Source organism: Rhipicephalus microplus, chromosome 8 (assembly GCF_043290135.1).
Source record: "Rhipicephalus microplus isolate Deutch F79 chromosome 8, USDA_Rmic, whole genome shotgun sequence".
In the NCBI taxonomy this organism is placed as follows: Eukaryota; Metazoa; Arthropoda; class Arachnida; order Ixodida; family Ixodidae; genus Rhipicephalus; species Rhipicephalus microplus.
Window position 1 is genome coordinate 10,839,257 of NC_134707.1, and position 18,112 is coordinate 10,857,368.

General features: G+C 47.3%; 1 protein-coding gene across 1 annotated transcript in view; it reads left to right on the forward strand.

The window, feature by feature from the left end:
- Myo81F (unconventional myosin 81F) overlaps positions 1-18,112 on the forward strand; it is a 131,969-nt gene that overhangs the window by 14,536 nt on the left and 99,321 nt on the right. Inside the window, exon 2 of the mRNA XM_075871023.1 lies at positions 17,955-18,061. Within this exon, the coding sequence (XP_075727138.1) occupies positions 17,955-18,061 (107 nt within the window). The remainder of the gene's footprint in view (positions 1-17,954; positions 18,062-18,112) is intronic.

The following is an 18,112-nucleotide window of genomic DNA, read 5'->3' on the forward strand; positions in this document are numbered from 1 at the left end:
GTATTCCGTAAATATCCGCGTTTACAAAAATGTCCGTATTATAAAATAGCTGCAAAAGGGCCCTTTTTTGTTACTTCTTTTTCGCGCTATTTTTTTACGCGTGTTCCTTCTTCCACGTCCGGAAAACGAAGACCTCGCGTTATTGTGACGTCAGTTTGTCGTCGCCGGAGGATCGACGTGCACCCAGGGAAGAAGAGAGCTCGCAGTGTAGGCGCGTGCCAGCATCTAGAATGCGGGACAGGAAGTAGTAAACCAAGAAAAAAAAACAGAGAGGGAGATTGTAACGGATGTTCGAGGCACGCGAAGACAAGAAATGACAACACCGCCGCTCTGGTGTCGGTTGCATTGCCCTCTCTTTTTCTTCATTTTCGTGGAAAGGAAAAAAAAAAGGTGTGGAACGTGGCGGCACGCCACGGCGGAAATGGGAGTTGTACAGCGGGACCTGTCTCTCTCTCTCTCATTTTATCTCTCTAGTACGGAAATGACGAATCCCACTTCTACTTCTGCTAGTGTGTGGGGGCTGCTGGCAGACGAAATTTTCTTCCTTTTCCCTCTCCTGCACCGCAGACCCACATCGCCGGATCTGTGTTAATCGTCTTGTCGTCTTATTGATGTTGTGTGTGCGCGCACTTGTAGGCTTTGTTTTAGTTTTTGCGCGTGTTTGTTTTCTCAGACTTCTTACTCACCGGTGTACCCTCTTATCGTGACGTTTCTTCTGTTAATTTTAATCATACGCTTTTTTTCCCTTTACGGACGTCGTTCGTCGTGGGCGGTTGGAGTAAGAACCTGAAAAGAGCCGGACTGCGCAAATTGGCGCGTCGATTAGTTTTATTCCGCAGTCTTACCTCGCGAGTACTTTGCTTGTGTGGCTTGGAAGTGTTTCCAAATTAAGCGGAACTTTGTTTTATATGTTTGTTCCAGTTAGAGCCGATAGTCACTTTACGTCGCATACTCATAGCAAAAAGAAAATACCATAATTCGGCTTTTAGATTATAAAACTAAGGCGTAAAGATTAATTGCTTGATTCGCATTATGGGGGCTCTGTAGAAGCATTATGGCAGCATTAGGAAGCACTAAAGTTTTGGTTCTTCTACACCTCGACGCTTCGTTCTTAATGTAACTGCAATATGTTTATCCCATTATTCTTCCTAAACTCCTTCACGGCATGATTGAGTGCTAATCTACCCGCGATTTTTTCGCTTATGTAACTTGTCTCATACTGACTCTATTTAGTGGGTACATTTGGTTCGTAGATCCCGGACTGCCCCAGAACTTCTGCAGATATGCATTGTTTTCAGCCATTGAGCGCTGGTGCTCCCCAATTCTCAGATAGCGCAGAGTTACTCTTTGGTCTAATCAGACAGACCCACTTCCACTCAGAATTCACAGAATGCTTATTTAACAACGATGTCTTGAGTGATTGTGAAGACATCACAGTGTGATTAAGTTTTAGATTACGCTACCAACTGAATACTGCTTGAGTACTCGTGATATGTCCTACTACAAATTGCATTACCGTTTCAGTGCTTGTAACATGTCCAAGTTGCATGTGTACAACGTGAGTTGAGTAGACCATCTGTTTAGTATAATCCTGACATGTTCAGAGTACAAATGATTACACCACCGGTTGTGTAGTAGTAACATGCTCAACTTATGAATTTGTACACCACCGATGGAGTACACCATCATTTGAGTGTTCGTAGCATGTTCAAGGTAGAAATGAGTGCACCATCAGTTGAGTACTCGTATTATGTTGAGAGTACAATTTGTACATCACTAGCTTACTACTGTTGACTTATGTTCAGATTACAAGTGAACACTCTAGGTTACTCCACCTACCGAATACTTGTAACATGTTCACAGTACATGTATGAGTGCTCGCAAAAGTGCCTGTAAAGTTCATTGAGCACCACACATCACCCCGCAAGCTGAGTATGCAAATCTAGCTCATTTTGCGAATGAGTGAGAGCTCGTGCCACTGAAATTCAGTTTGGGAGGTAATCTAGTTCTAAATTACTAAGGTCCCCATAAATGGGGTCCTCGCGAAATCGCTCGTGGTGCTAAGAAGCGCAATATAATATCGATTCATCACCATGATCAGTCGGATTACACCCATTCCTAATAACATCGCCCAAGTTTGTTGACAGACGTCTCAGACGAACTTGATGTCCCGCCTCTCCTCTCGCCTACCGCGTGCTTTCGGCCTTTGTTCTGCCGAAGCCACTGCACCGTGTCCTCCGTGAAAACGCGCGATTCGGCCTTGCCAAGAACAACCACGTGACGCTCGACAGGCGGTAATTAGGAGAGAGAGACGCCGTGTGGGGAAGATATAAAACTCCGCGGAAGGCACATCGAGAACTGAATCGCGGAAGAATTCGAAAGGCTGAGAGGAAAAGAAAGAAGAGACAAGGGCTGCATCTATATAGGCCATGTATATTACTTACTCTCTCTCTCTCTCTCTCTCTCTCTCTCTCTCTGCCTCTTTCTGGCGTCGTTTCCGCCGTTATTTCCTTGGGCCGATATTTACGATGCTAGGCGGCGCCATAGTACACGGCGCTGGTGGCGCCACCTCGACCTTCTCCGGCTGCGACAATGCGTCGCGCATCGGCCCCGCTTGAGCCGTACGTCGTTATAGTGGAGAAGAACGGCCCTCCGGCGCTCTGGTGGCCAAGAATCGGCGAGTTTTCGCATCGCCATCGGCTGTTTGTCTTTCTAATCCTCGCGGGCGGCCCCTTGGTTTACGTCTTCCGGCTCGCATCATCGCCCGCGAAGAAGGGATGACGGGGTGGGGCAGACGTTGCACTCGTTCCTATGGCAACGGTCAAGCGCTCTGCGTTTCACCCTCGCCCGGTCATCGCGGTGTTTTTTTTTGTTCTTGTTTACTTCTCACCTTAATTACGTATATTTGATTGTTTCCGCTTCCAGGGGTGGTTGTAAATCTGCAACGAGCGTAGGGGTGCTCACAGTGTGGGCAGACAACATTGGGGCAAGGGGGGGGGGGGGCTGTACCCTTGCACTGATAGTAAGGTCTGTGTGCTCCGGCTTGGGAAGATGGGGTGGGGTGATGCGGCGAAGGTGTAGCCACGTCCCCCCTTCTCTCTCTTGTGGATAATCCTGTGCACGCACGTGGTTAGGAGATGAGCAGTGTGCTTTATTGTTCGATCTCGGTGGCGGTGGTCGCTTTTCGATGGAGGCGAAATTGTAGAGACCCGTGTATTTTGCGATGTTAAAGAACACCAGATAGTCGAAACTTCCGGAGCCCTCCATACGTCGTTTCTCATAATCATATCGTTGTTTTGGGATGTGAAACCCCTTATATTATCATTAGCATGTTTGACTGAGCTGGTGGTATGTTGTACATAACGAATAAAACAGCTCCCTTAAGATGTGACGGCATGAAGACACATCATCAGCCTGACTATGTCCACTGCAGGACAAAGGCGCCTCCCATGTTCCGCCAGTTAATCCGGTCCTGTGCTTGCTGCTGCCAATTTATACCCGTAAACTTCTTAATCTCATCTGCCCACCTAACCTTCTGTCTTCCCATAACCCGCTTGCCTTCTCTGGGAATCCAGTTAGTTACACTTAATGACCAGTGGTTATCTTGTCTACGCGCTATATGCCCGGCCCATGTCCATTTCCTCTTCTTGATTTCAACTATGATATCCTTAACCCCCGTTTGTTCCCTAATCCACTCTGCTCTCTTCTTGTCTCTTAAAGTTACACCTACCATTTTTCTTTCCATTGCTCGCTGCGTCGTCCTCAATTTAAGCCGAACCCTCTTTGTAAGTCTCCAGGTTTCTGCTCCGTAGCTAAGTACCGGCATGACACAGCTGTTATATACCTTCCTCTTGAGGGATAGTGGCAATCTACCTGTCATAATTTGAGAGTGCTTGCCAAATGTGCTCCACCCCATTCTTATTCTTCTAGTTACTTCAATCTCGGGGTTCGGCTCCGCGGAACATGAAGACACAGATACAGCTTATTGACGCAGTGTCTGTGTTTTGATCTCGTCCCATCTTGTAAGCGCTGTTCTATTCTTCATCTATGCATAGGACAGTTATTCTTTTTCGGGATTCTGTCTCGTCGGTCAATCAGTCCAGATTGGGTGTTCAGGGTGGTTGACCACTTCGGATCCTTGGGCGCCTAGTGTCTGTCGGAAGCCCATTCTCTTTATATTTCATCTCATTCAGGCTCATTGAGTAATCAGTCGCGTTAAACTCACCATAACGTTAGACATTACACGCGTATTCGTGGACATTCGGTATCTTTCGCATATACATATGCAGAGTCGTTGGACATTTTGGGACGTACAATCATTTTGGTCGTTCACTTTCGTTTTAAATTCTGGCTTGTTTCACACTCGGGTCCCTTTAGAACCTCAGTGGGAGGATGATATATGAGATTTTATGGCGTAAGCCCCACTGTTGGCTAAAGAGCGCCTTTCCAGAAATGTTGTACGGCATTTTATGGAGTTGGGTGTTTAGCCTTATTAAGCTATGTACACACACACACACACACACACACACACACACACACACACACACACACACACACACACACACACACACACACACACACACACACAGATATATGTATATATATAATGAGAAAAGGTTCCCTTGGATCCAGTGAGTGGAAAAATACCAAGTATAGGCAGGACAAAACGAAAACTTTTTATCTTTCCTACGTTTCTGCCGGGGACCGGCCTTCATCAGGAATATATATATATGTATGCCGGCTTAGCATTTAGTATTCTTAAATATTCAGTTTAGCATGGCATCCAAGTCTGTATTGGAAATTCCTCAACGTTGGACACTGATGATCACTGGACATTCACTAGTCTGGTCGGGCATTGAATATCATTAGCTATTTCGTTTCGTAGGATATAAATCTCGGACACACTCTAATGTCGGATGTACTGGTCATTTGGACGCAGGTGGACTGCGAGTCTTTGGTGAACATTCTGCAGCAGTATTGCACATTCGGGATGTCCGGACGCTGTATAGACGCGATCGGGTAGACTGTTGCTGAAAATTCAGTCTCGTTTGTCGATAAAGAAGTTCGTTTCGACGCATTCAGTTGTTCTTTCTTGACACTGTGGCAACCGGAGTGACCGCGTGGTCTTTCCTGAAATGAGCATAGAACATCATCAGGAAGTAAAGCCCTTCTCTCCCCCCCCCCCCCACCTAGAGATAGGGCCTTGCGAAATTGGATAGTTGCGTTAGCGCAGGAAAGGGTTTTTCTTTCACACTGAGACGAGGTTCACGGCAACTCCCTGCGTGCCCCGCCGCGGTGGTCTAGTGGCTAAGGTACTCGGCTGCTGACCCGCAGGTCGCGGGTTCGAATCCCGGCTGCGGCGGCTGCATTTCCGATTGAGGCGGAAATGTTGTAGGCCCGTGTGCTCAGATTTGGGTGCACGTTAAAGAACTCCCTGGTGGTCGAAATTTCCGGAGCCCTCCACTACGGCGTCTCTCATAATCATAGAGTGGTTTTGGGACGTTAAACCCCACATATCAATCAATCAATCAATCAACTCCCTGCATATACGGAGCGTGTTACACGCACGTCTTACCAGGCGTGACAAAATGTGCCGAGCAGCAGGCGCGATAAAAACATCTCGCTCGCCGGCTGCCCTGACCTTGTGCCGTGGCTTCCCGGAACCGACGACGAGCGACGATCATGCCGCGCGCGACGCGCCCCGCCAGATGTCGCCTGCAATTAGGCCCGCGACACCCGCTGTCGTCGATCTGGTCCCGCGAGAACGCTGCGGTCGGCGCGCGTCCAGATGATTCATAGGCTTGCCGGTGGACGTGCGTCTCTGTTCCGCGTCACCATGACTGTGCGGATGGCCTGTAGGCATGCCTGCTTATTCCGGACGGAGAACAGGCGCGCGACATGGGAACGGTCTCGCTTGCCGACTTCTTCATGCTCGGGACAATATGCGAAAGCTCTTGCTTCGCGCATAACATTGCACACACGCATTGGCCGATTCGGCGCTGGAGTCTGCTGCACATTCGGTATCCACGAACACGCTAAAGCTCATTCGTTCATTCCGTGCATGACTCGCGTGGTATATAGCGACAGTAGGCGGTAACAGGTCTGACACTGCATGTTGTCGTCAATGCTGGCTGTCTTCTCAGCCATGTGACACTGAAATAGTCAAAGATATGCCGTGCGATTATGCCTAAGTGTCTGAAAATGAGGAAATTAGCAAACAAAGAAAAAGAATCGCGATTCAGGCTTTATAGAGTTGTAGCCGTCCAAATAAGGTTTACACGACTCTGTGGCTCGCGCTGTACTGACAATGTACAGAACTCATTCCATTGTTTGAAACAGCGTATGACTTCGATCATTTCCCGGTTCCCCGAAGCCGCGTACCGGTTTTGTCATGTCTAGATATACATGGAATGTATTGCTTACCTTGACCTACACACTAATACTAGAAATGGAGAGTGAGTTATGAGTGAATAAATAAATAAATGAATAAATAAATAATTAATGAATAGTGGGCTTCCATATCCTTTGAGTGACCCTCAATGCAAGTACACCATGGAGAGTGAGTTATGAGTGAATAAATAAATGAATAAATTAATAATTAATGAATTAATAGTGGGCTTCCATATCCTTTGAGTGACCCTCAATGCTAGCACACCATTGCGCTGTCTATCATACGTGGCGCCGGAATTAAGCGCTGTCCAGAAGAGAACGAGGGCTTTAAAGGTATAAGAACCTATAGCGTTGCAGTGTCTTTACAGTATGCTATAGAGTTACCGTATATGCTACACTTACTGTAAAACTCTACAAGATCCGTCCACGATGCGCTTTCGACACACCTCCCAGACGACCACTTACTCGCCGATGACGAAGCAAGTGGGTCACCAAGCAGACGAAACACGGGGTGTCGAAAAATCCGTTCCGCATTGCTCCGGCCGCTCTGACGGCCACGCCAGATGACGTCAGCGCTTACGCAGCGGTCCGTAAACTTTCGAACGATTTTCCGATGAAGTCCCAGCGAGAAGGTGCCGGGAATCGAAAGTGTACGTGGTCGACGGTCGTTAAGAGAACCGCTCTGGGCGACCAGCGCAGCAGGCCATGACGCGGCGGGGAGAAGGATGGGGAGGAGGAGGACCCAGTTTGGCGCCCAACGTGGGGCAGCACTTACGTGTGGCTGATAGCCACGTGCGCGAGTATCTACCTGGTTCGGCGGCGGGCGCTCCGACCAAACAAAGTGAGCGCCTTGTCTAGCTGCACCGGAGGAGCGCTCCTTTCATCCCCGTTGGAATGCAGCGCGCTCGGATGTCCGATGGGGCGTGACTAATCCAGAGTTCGTGGAACAGCGGCCACTCTCATGTCTCCTCACACCGGACACGTCTGTGAACGACTCCACATTCCTGGCCAACACTCCCGATCGTCGTTTCGCTGCTGTGTCACCGTGTTTCGTTGTGAATGTTTTGTTTCCCGTACAAAGGGGGGAGGGCAGCGTGAACGGCCGCAGGCATGGCTCTTTTCCTGTGGCGTGGCGTGTGTATTATGTGCGTGTAATCGCGCGTGTGTGTGTGGTCGAGTGTTTTGTGACCTCGTCACGTGACCCGTGAACTTCATGGCGTCTCTGTGCGTTGCCATTAACGGGCCGTCTTTTTTTTTTGTTTCTTCTGCTCTTGTCGCCTGCGGTCCCACGGTCGTCCGTCACCTCTTCTCTTCTTGTTGGGGACAGATGACAGCATGACATAGCTTGTTGCCTGTGCTTTAGTTCGGCGAAACAGCGCTCGACAAGAGTACCCTACTGTTCTGTTCTGTTTTAACTGTTTTGCTGTGGAGAGGTTGAGGTGCCTATTGCCTCGGCTACTCCATATCACAAAGTTCTGCAGCGAAAAATAAAATAATAATACAGAACGGTACCCAAAAATTAACAATACGGAAAAAAACACATAATAGGACACTGAAACCAGTTCAAATAACATGCCAATACACAGTTTTCTTCACGCAGTTCACACAGTCATAAACACGCACACCTTGTTGTCTGCACCATTGGAGAGGTTCGTAGGCGGTCTGTTAACCTCCAGAAGAACTAGAAAAAGAAAGCAAGCAAGAAAGGAGCTTTGACAGAAATGGACTTACAACGGAACAACATGTAGAGTTCGTAAAAAGATCACGGGCTACGTGGCGTCAGTATTATTGGCATAAGAATGTTTCACACTCACCGTCGTGGCTCCGAGCGGCGCTGACTAACACTCACAGGGGTTAGTCAGCGACTATAGGACACTGTAGTCCACCCAGCACAAAGGGTAATTGGCCACAAATCATCATCGTGTTTAAACGCGCAGATATACCTGATAAAGCGTACGGGAGGATTACCACCTGAAATAAAGAAAAAAAAAAGGGAGGATGACCACCACCGTAGCTCAATCGGCATAGCGTCGAACGCGCGATGCGAAGGTCGTAGGTTCGATACCGGCCGGCGGCAACTTTCGCTCACTTTAGTTTCTTCGCGTTTTCGTCATACTTACTACAAATAAGATCCCCTATACTTTTCTTAGCTTATGATTGTCTGTTGGTGGTCAGTGATGTTGTGTCTAACGAACAAAATTAACCCTTGAATTTCCCGTGTTTCGCTCATGTACCATCGAGAACAATACGAGTTGGAACGCGGAATTAAAAGTTTATTCCACGATTACTTGCTATGTAATGATGCGAATGCTCAAGCATTGAATCGCAGGGAAAAACCTTTCAGCTTGGGTATTTCATGTCATCGGCACTTTCGCGCTTTACTGCGCTTGCTGCTATAACTAAAAGGTAATTTCGGTGTTTCAGCTCACATTGCCCGCAAGTCTAGTACACAAATAAAAAAAGGAACTTTGCTACTTTGTGTTCCTTAACGACGACATGCCAATGATAATGAAAACCAGCAGCCCATGCGTGAAAGAAAGGTATAGGGGGAGGGGGGAATTCTTTTTTGTAGCATTTTGAATGTACTCTGGTAATCTATGAAGATGTTAAGAAATCATAGTTGAGGGAAAAACAACTTGCCGTCGGCAGAAACCGAACCCGCAACCATGGTACGCTAATGAGGCATTCCACAGGTCATACCAGCCATCCGGCCAAAGTTTAAGCGCTTGCTAAACGTCCAGCCATTTTGAATTGGTGGCCTCGTTTATACTTGTGAACGTACTCGAACGAAAACCAACTATTACGCATATCTGAGGCGCAACGTCAATACGGAAGTATTAGGACGTGTGTTCTTTTACTAAAAATACACATATACGTAATTCTGAAGACTCCAGGGTTCCTTAGGCTTCGCTGAAAATGTCACGTTATGCACGAAAAAAAAATTTTTTTTGGTCTACCAATTTTTTTGGTCTACTAACGAAGGTGGGTGTTTTCAAAATTAGCCCGATTTTCCTTTGATTCATGCCCCAATATGCCGGATTGACTCCCACGTAAAACGGCACTATAAGAATATATAAACACTAAAAAAAAAAAGAAGCGTGGCGCGACATTCACTCGGTGCACTTAAACTCGTGTTAAGCGCGGCGCCCTCAACTTTGGGATACAAAGAAGGACCGTTGGCTCAGATAAGACCCGCCCCCGCACCATTGCTTGGCTTGCAAATGGTTTCCTTAATGGTCGCCCTCTGTGTATTTCTTTATAAACATTTTTTTTTCTCACAGCGTGTCCCTTCAATAAACGATGTGGCAGCGCACCGCCCATTCGGGTGGGTGTGCGAATTTTAATGTTTATTTTCTATCTTGTTATTTTTTCTTCGTTTTTCTTTTTGTCACGGTAACGTCTATGCGTTCTCTTCTTATACGGTCTCTATTCTGCGTTTCCATCCGGGCCCTTGAAAATAGGCGTTCGACCTAAGTGCTGACGCAACGCGTTTGAGCCTTTTTTTTTTACTACGGTGTATATACCATGTCTTAAGCTTAGAGCACGTATTCCTGGCCTATAGTGTGTCGTAGATACCGTCATATAACGCGAATGTCTGTTCCCGCGAATACTCCTTCCCTTTTAAAGGAGTATGTGGTCACACAATGATATTGTATGCTGCGATTTAGGTATTTTTTATTTGCCTTTATTTTTTGTGTGCCGTGCGTCAACTTGTCCCCACTGATTTAAATGTACTTTGAATTTGTAAACACCCCTACACCAATGCCCCCAGAGGGCGCTGTAGGTATAAGTATAAATAAATAAATGTCTGTTTGGTAGCTTGCATGTATCGTGATAATATCTTGCGCTTTAACGTGCCAAAACGATTGATTGATATGTGGGGTTTAACGTCCCGAAACCACCATATGACTATGAGAGACGCCGTAGTGGAGGGCTCCGGAAATTTCGACCACCCGGGGTTCTTTAACGTGCACCCGAATCTGAGAACACGGGCCTACAACATTTCCGCCTCCATCGCGGAAATGCAGCCGCCGCAGCCGGGATTCGATCCCGCGACCTGCGGGTCAGCAGCCGAGTACCTTAGCCACTAGAGCACCGCGGCTGGAACGTGCCAAAACCACAATGCGATTACGAAACACGCCGTATAGTGGATGCCTACGAAAATTTCGAACTAAATTCGGGCTGCTTTCATTTTGACTTCAACGAAACGCGATTGCAGTTGGCCGAGATCGAACCCACAAATTTCAGGGCAGCTGTCGAGCACTCAAACCGATCTATACCACTGTTTTTTGCTAGACATTATAAAGGTCAAGTTAAAAAGAAATCTAATCCTTCCTTTCGGGATCAAACGTCGATTGCTCTGCGATGGTCTCTCATCGCATGGCCATCAAGATGGCGCTGCCTGCAAGAACTTCGTGCTTGCGGCGTTTCTCATAGAGTGTTTGTGAGCGAGCTATAGAAAGGGCGAACCTTTCCGCGTCTTCAATTACGATTCACGTCACATTGTATGGGCGGCTTTTTTTTTTTTGTGCCGTATCTCTGAAGGAGTGGTTCCGGGGCATCAGGGGCGCCACCTTAACGGCGGGACTATACAATACATTCTTCTCAGGGTCAATAGTGTTTTGAAGGTTCGCGCTCTATGCTGTGTATTGCAAACTATATAAGCTTCTTTCTTTCTTTTCTCAGGACCTCCAAATTCCATTTACGTTTCGTCTTTTTATCAGTTGTTTCAACCCCTATATTCTATACTGAGTTCTATCGCAAATGACCATCGCCAGGTTGAAGTCGCCCGCTTTGTGCGGCCGGCATATGTCCACATTTCCGGGTTCGCCCCCTCCAGCCACAGATCCTCCGTCGCCTTCGGTCAAAATAGATTCCCGCCGGTCCGGGTGGTTATCCTGTTGTGAGGCGTGAACATCGGCGCTCCATTTCGAGCGCTGCACGCTGAGGTCACCTGCCGAGGTGTGGCGCTCAGGTCGTGGCGTCCACGTCAAAAATAAAAGCTGGAAAGAGACCGGAGGAACTCTGAAAGCCGATCGATCAGCCACGGCGAAGAGGAAATGGAAATTATGGTTATCCCTTCAGTGCAAGGTCACTTCTGGGATGCTATTTCTGGACACTGTCGAATTCTGCCATTTTGTCACATTTGGTAATGGCGGCATGTTGAACCAATCATAGAGGTCGTAGCAGCCTGCTACGGTCTGCTTCAATAATACTTATGAAGCACGTATAGTGAGAAATGCGATACACGCCTGACGGCTCAAGCGCGATAGTAATGCTGTGTAATCCTACATTTTGGAAAAGACACACACACGCCGCTACATCACTCTACCGTATGGTCACGTACCGAGATATACAAGGAACATATACACAGACCCACGGCTTTAGGAGCTTCGTCTCTAAAAAGTGATCATTTTATAAGACAGTGCCCGCGAACATGGACAGAGTGAATACTGTGCCCATTCTACTGCGTACTGTATCATTCGGCTGTGTTCTGTAGAATGAATACTTAACAACTTGCTCACCTCTACGTTATTAGAAGGCAAAAAAGTAAATCGCGCGCACACATGTACACTCCGTGTTTCAAAAGCGTTGCGAGACTTTTGTGCATCATCATCATCATCATCATCATCAGCTTGACTACGTCCACTGCAGGACAAAGGCCTCTCCCATGTTCCGCCAGTTAACCCGGTCCCGTGCTTGGTGCTGCCAATTTATACCCGTAAACTTCTTAATCTCATCTGCCCACCTAACCTTCTGTCTCCCCCTAACCCGCTTGCTTTCTCTGGGAATCCAGTTAGTTACCCTTAACGACCAGCGGTTATCCTGTCTACGCGCTACATGCCCGGCCCATGTCCATTTCTTCTTCTTGAGTGTGCATCAAACCTGCATCAATCAAAGCGCATGATACTCATTTCACGGGGTATCCGAGCGTCTGACGCTGCTATAGCTTCAGTCAGACTTGCCGGTCAGTTTTGGGTGATTCCAGATCTATCCCTTCTTATTCACACGGCGAAGAGTCGTCCTCCGTGACGCCGATGGCGACGCATGGTTCAGTTCACCGAGACGAGTGGAGACGCAGTGCCAACACGCATGACTGCACGCGTCCTTATATAGAGAGGAAAGTGGGTGAAGAGAGTGGACCGGCGTGCGCGCGGGATTTCCCGTCGGGTTTAGTCTTATGCGGGTGTACACAGTGACTTCGCCCGTTCGATGTACACACCCCGCATGGGCGACCAGCGCGATCACATACTTTGTAAGATAGCCCGCCGAGCAGTGACATGGTATGCGAGTGCGCTAATCTTTTAGGGGCGAAGCTCCTTAGGGCGTGGGCTGTGCGTCCCCTGTAGCCTGTATGTAGCCACCTCTAGTTTAGTTCTTGCAGTGTTCACTAGATGGCGGTACCGTCCCCTGTATGTAACCACCTCTAGTTTAGTTCTTGCAGTGTTCACTAGATGGCGGTACCGTCTCCTGTATGTAGCCACCTCTCGTTTAGTTCTTGTAGTGTTTACTAGATGGTGGTACTTGTAGCTGATGATGAAAAGATGCAAGATGTTATAAACTAGAAAGCGGTACTTGTAGTTGATGAAAGACGCGAGATCTTATAAAATAGGAATGACGTCACATATGGCGCGTGTCATTGGTTGAAGGCAATTGTTCGATTTAGTGCGGCGACGTACGCTAGGGGGAGCGATGTAATAAAATCGAGTGGGCAAAATGTACAGAGGATTCATGGTTTACCAGGTTTACCTCCGGAGCTTCGCCCACTCATCATAATTCACTTCGTGGATATGGCGGAATTTTTTTTCCAGTGCGCGTTCTTGTAAACCGCGTACTGATGTACGTATACGTATGATTACATATACGTTAATAATTACCAGTATACTTTCACCTGCAGACCCGATTATCGCCGATAAAATGAGAGCAATTTAAAGTAGCATTGACCACGCGTTTTCAACTTTTCCTCACTTTTTTTCCTCGTTTTTTTTCGCACTTTTCGAGATAAGTGATTTGTCTACAGGCCAAGACTCGAAATGCAAGAAAATGATACTCTCAAACAGTATGGAGCAGCTGTTGCTCCCACTGAGGAAATAGAGCGTTCTTGCCGGAACGTTGCTTACAAGGACATTCCGCGCGTGGGGTGATACCAATCTGATTGGGTGATGACCAATCTGCTGATACCAATCGTTAAACGCCGCGTGTTCGGGAACGCGTGTCACAGCCCCGAATTTGCTGCCATGCAAACCGTTTGCGAAATAAAATGTACTTTACGCACATCTCACTAGAATATACAACCTACTTGCATTTTTTTTTTAAACGGCAAGTTTCTTTTTTTTTAATCCAGTACTTCACATGTGTTCCTCACGTCAATTTCAATCTGCTTTAAATTGAAGGTCAGATAGGAGCTTGTACAGCTGTGTGAGTTCTTATCTGCGTTGCACCACCACGGACGCTGCAGCCCCCACGCATCAAGTGCTCAGACCCCAGCTGAACATGTGATAATGTTCTGTAGATGGCTGCAGCTGACACTTCGAAGCAACGGGGCCAAATTTATGAAAAGTGTGGGGTTTCGATCTTTTTTGTTGGGCAAGTCGGTTGAGAATGTCATTCATTGTGTACAGGGGTATCAACGCAAACAGACAATCTCAGGAGAAACTACACATACACGCGAGCGCTGTCTGCACTTGCGGCTTACATTGCGGGTGTCTGTTCGCGCTCGTACTTCCTTGTTCCATGGGTCTTAGAGCCGGTGAAGATCGGGGGCTTTACGTCCCAAAACCAGGATAATATTGCTACATGCATGCATACTGAGATTCTAGGGGGCGACGCGCGTGTGTGCCTGACGAGAAAGACGAAGGGTGGTCTCTGCTCGATCGCTGGTGAACCGGTCATGCCATTACCGCTGGTTTCAAATACATCTAATCCACAGCCTTGTCGATACGGCGTCTCTTCTTTTCCGTATCTATATTGTGGGAGACGCCGTAGTATAGGGCTCCGGAAATTTCGACCTTCTGGTTCTTCCTTTGACGTGCATTGACATCGTACAGCACAGTGGTCTCTATAACTTTTCACTTCCACCTAAATGCATCCGCCGGGGCGAGAATCGAACCCGCGACCTCTGGTGCAGAAGACCAGCACCTTGGCCGCCACACTACCGCGGCGGACGGTATAGGCTTTGAGCGGGTAGAACAATCAGATAAAGATTATCCGGCCGATTAGTGCCTAAATCAAGTGCGAAAATGTTCCAAAAGCCATGTGATGGAGTTCGTGGTTTTAAAGGATTTACTCTAGCTTAACTAACGTATAAGAAAACTGCATAGACGTCTCGCCATCTATGCGGGTGGCATCCTCAGCACACACTGACACCAAAATTTGGTGTCAGTGTGTGCTGCAAATGACGCCCGCATGGATGCTGAAACGTCTATTTATTTTGTGATATTGTTGTAGAGTTAGGTTGAGTGAGTCTAAACCAAGGCAAAAGTGAAATTCAGCCCTTTCCTGTTTATAGCAGGTACTACTAGTTATGACTAGGTGGCGTGAGTCGCTTCCCTATCAAGAAGAGGGCACTGCGTTATCCCTCCATCCATGCATGGCAGCCCAGCTGTGAGACAGTAAGCAGAAGTACTGTTTTGTAATACCTTTTGACATTGGGAGCACTCGGTTAGCCCAGAGGTCAGCTGCTACCTCTATTTTATTAGCAATGCTAATTTTCAATCACTGCAATATCCGCAAATCCGAGAAGTCGAATTAGCGCTTTCAAACAATCGGGGCTGAGAAGATAGTGGATTCTACGATATGGTGGAATTGGACGATGTTCAGGGTAACCTATGGAATTACGTTTTTAAAGCATGTTGAGAACAAAACATACAAACCATTATAGGGCATGTCAGTTGTAAGATACTCAGATTATACGTCTGTGAAGGACTTTCTTTTCGGTGACAGCGAAGGAACAAATGGCTGATTGAGATTGAGAAAGACATGTCTTTCGTGTGATTCTTAACGTATAGCATGACGTGCACTCAGTGAAGCAGCGGTGATGCGATAGAACTGCGTGATCTGGCTGCACAAGTATCTTTTACGAGCGCCGTTACATACTCGGACACGTCCAGTCGGCGCCGTTCCATGATTGGTTGTCGGCTTACAGCAAGGAAGCCAAGAATAAACCATTTGAAAGACTGCACTGGGAACAAGCCGAGCTGCCGTTCTTCCGCCGAAGGAATTCCCGCCGGGGGAGGGGGGGTTGCCAACTCGTATCTCGACGCCATACGAACGCAAACAAACTGACTCACCTACATCTATTTGCTTCCCGTTGTTTTGCCAACGAAAAGAAACATGAGATGGACGCTGGGGAAAACACAGCGAATGCGTTGTGAGCCCACCCCTGAATAAGAAAAATCTAAATGCGAAACTGCGTCGGTAGAAGCAGACGGCTTATAGACTCATGGAGCGTCGGTATCAACATGGCGGCGCCCGCGTCGTTTTATTATCGTCTGCCCCTCGCGCTATTGCCGTTGTCTGCTTGACTTCGTAGTGGCGCATTTGGTGTTCTCCTCCACTCTTTTACTTTGTTATCTCGCGTGCGCTAGTTTTTTGTTCCGCTGAGCTCTTGCCATGCGTCGAGGGCTCCAAGAGAATCCACTATGGCATCGAGGAATGCAGATGCGCGCGGTTCTCAGTCTTTCTTTCGTGTATATAGCACTTTGTCTTCTCACATTTTGTTGATGCTAGCTCCTGCGACACGTGCCTCTTTTTCTCTCCTTGAGCGACAAAATGCCCCCTGACGCGTCTGGGAGGGATGAGTGATGGGTTTTCCCCTGCCGGGACTTGGAGTCGCGGCTGTGCCTTTTTTTTTACATAATTTACTTACTTTCTGCATGTTTTTGTCTTGACGTCGCCGTAGTGGTTTTCTATCAACGGTGGCGGAGATGTGCGCGTTGTATATATACATGATGCGTTTGCCTAAGCGCCGTGGCAAAGTGATGATCTGCGTCATCATAGACGACAAGCCTTGTGGTTCGCTCTCGCCTAGGTGTCGCTGCGTTCGCTAGTGAATGGACTTGATAATTTTTCTCAATTTTCGTTCCCTTTTATCGATCGACAGCAGATTTCTTTGCACCTATCTGTGGAAGAGCAAACGTCTCATTACGATAATCTGCATCCTGCTGTGTGCTGTGATGATATTCTGTACAGAATATCATATGCAACATGAATGCTATTTTTTCTATGCACGTTGCGTTACCATTCGGTACACCCTAGAGATTATTATTCTTGAAGACGATGTTACCCCATACCTGTCTCAAGCGTCATCCTCGCTTTGTGAATATTCATTTTTTTCAAGCCTACATCATTTCTTTAACTTCCGCCATTTTACTTTTGACACAACAGTAGAAAAATGGTCGTCCGCTGGAGTGCGCCAGAACCTTTTATTGCAATAAAAATGATGTACATGGTTTCTTGTCGCATCACATTTTCCTCCTCTGCACTGGGTAATCTGTTTGATTTTTCCACGAGTAACATTGTCTCGATATACTCAAAGAGCCCGCGTAGAAGATAAGTAGTAAGAAAGTGTACATCTATATAGCGTCGCACAATAACTACATTTCTCGCCTTTATTCGCGATAAAATGATTGTGAATGCATGAGTATAAAGCTCAGTTATCATTTCTCAATAAATGGTCAAGATGCGATTATTGACCACAGATGTCACGCACACCCAACGTTTAACAACTTCAGTGCGACCCTCTATTATAATACAAGAAAAATGTGCATAAGAGGTCGGTGGATTAATGCATGAGCCGAACAGTGAAAGTGCATATGAAATGCGAGAAAGTGATTATACAATGGAAGTAGCGTGACACGTGGAAAGCATCGGTAAACAGCGGAGCAATACGTCAATGAACCATTTATGCGAAGCAAAACTTCCCCATTCAGCAACGCGTAGCAAGTTGTGCAAGTGGGAACAAGTCATTCGTTATGGCACCAAAAGCCAACGCGCGAACCAGGACAAATGAAACAAGAAATCACTGGTTCTCTTGCTGGTGGTCCTGTGTCTCGTGTTGAACTAATAAAATAGACACGCTTATGCGAAGGAGAGCGACCGTTGTGTGAGGATTCCCTATTGTGACGTAAATATTCCGACTTAAATTTACAGCAATCAAAGTCGACAAGAAGTGACTCTTTCCGTTTGGGGCATATCCGAACCTTCGGGTAACGCGTCTGATGCTCTACCAACTGAGATATCGCGGCAGCCATCCCCCGTCCACTGTATGGGATATACATGTGCATTTAAACGTTGGAGTGTTAATCAGCGCCACCAGTAGCCATGGCGGCGAGTGTCAAACACTCCTTCCGTGCCTGTTGGCTTGGCGCCACGTATATACAGCACGTGACAATGTAACTTGCTGCCGAATGTGTCCTGTAGCGTTATGCGTCGTGGAGCAGTCAGCGCTTCCTTGTGACGCCACATGCTCTCTCTCCACGTTACTATCGCTTGAATCGTGCGTTAATATCTGTAGGTGCCATGTGGTACTGGCGACCCCAACGCTCTCTTTGCGTTTTGCGCAGGGCGTTGCCTGGAGCTCGGGATGCCGGACATGACGGCGCTCAGCCGCATCGATGAGGACACCATCAACAACAACCTCAGGACACGCTACAGGAAGGACAAGATATACGTATCTTTTTTTTTTCTTACAGTGATGCGGGCAGATTTTTTTTTTTTCATG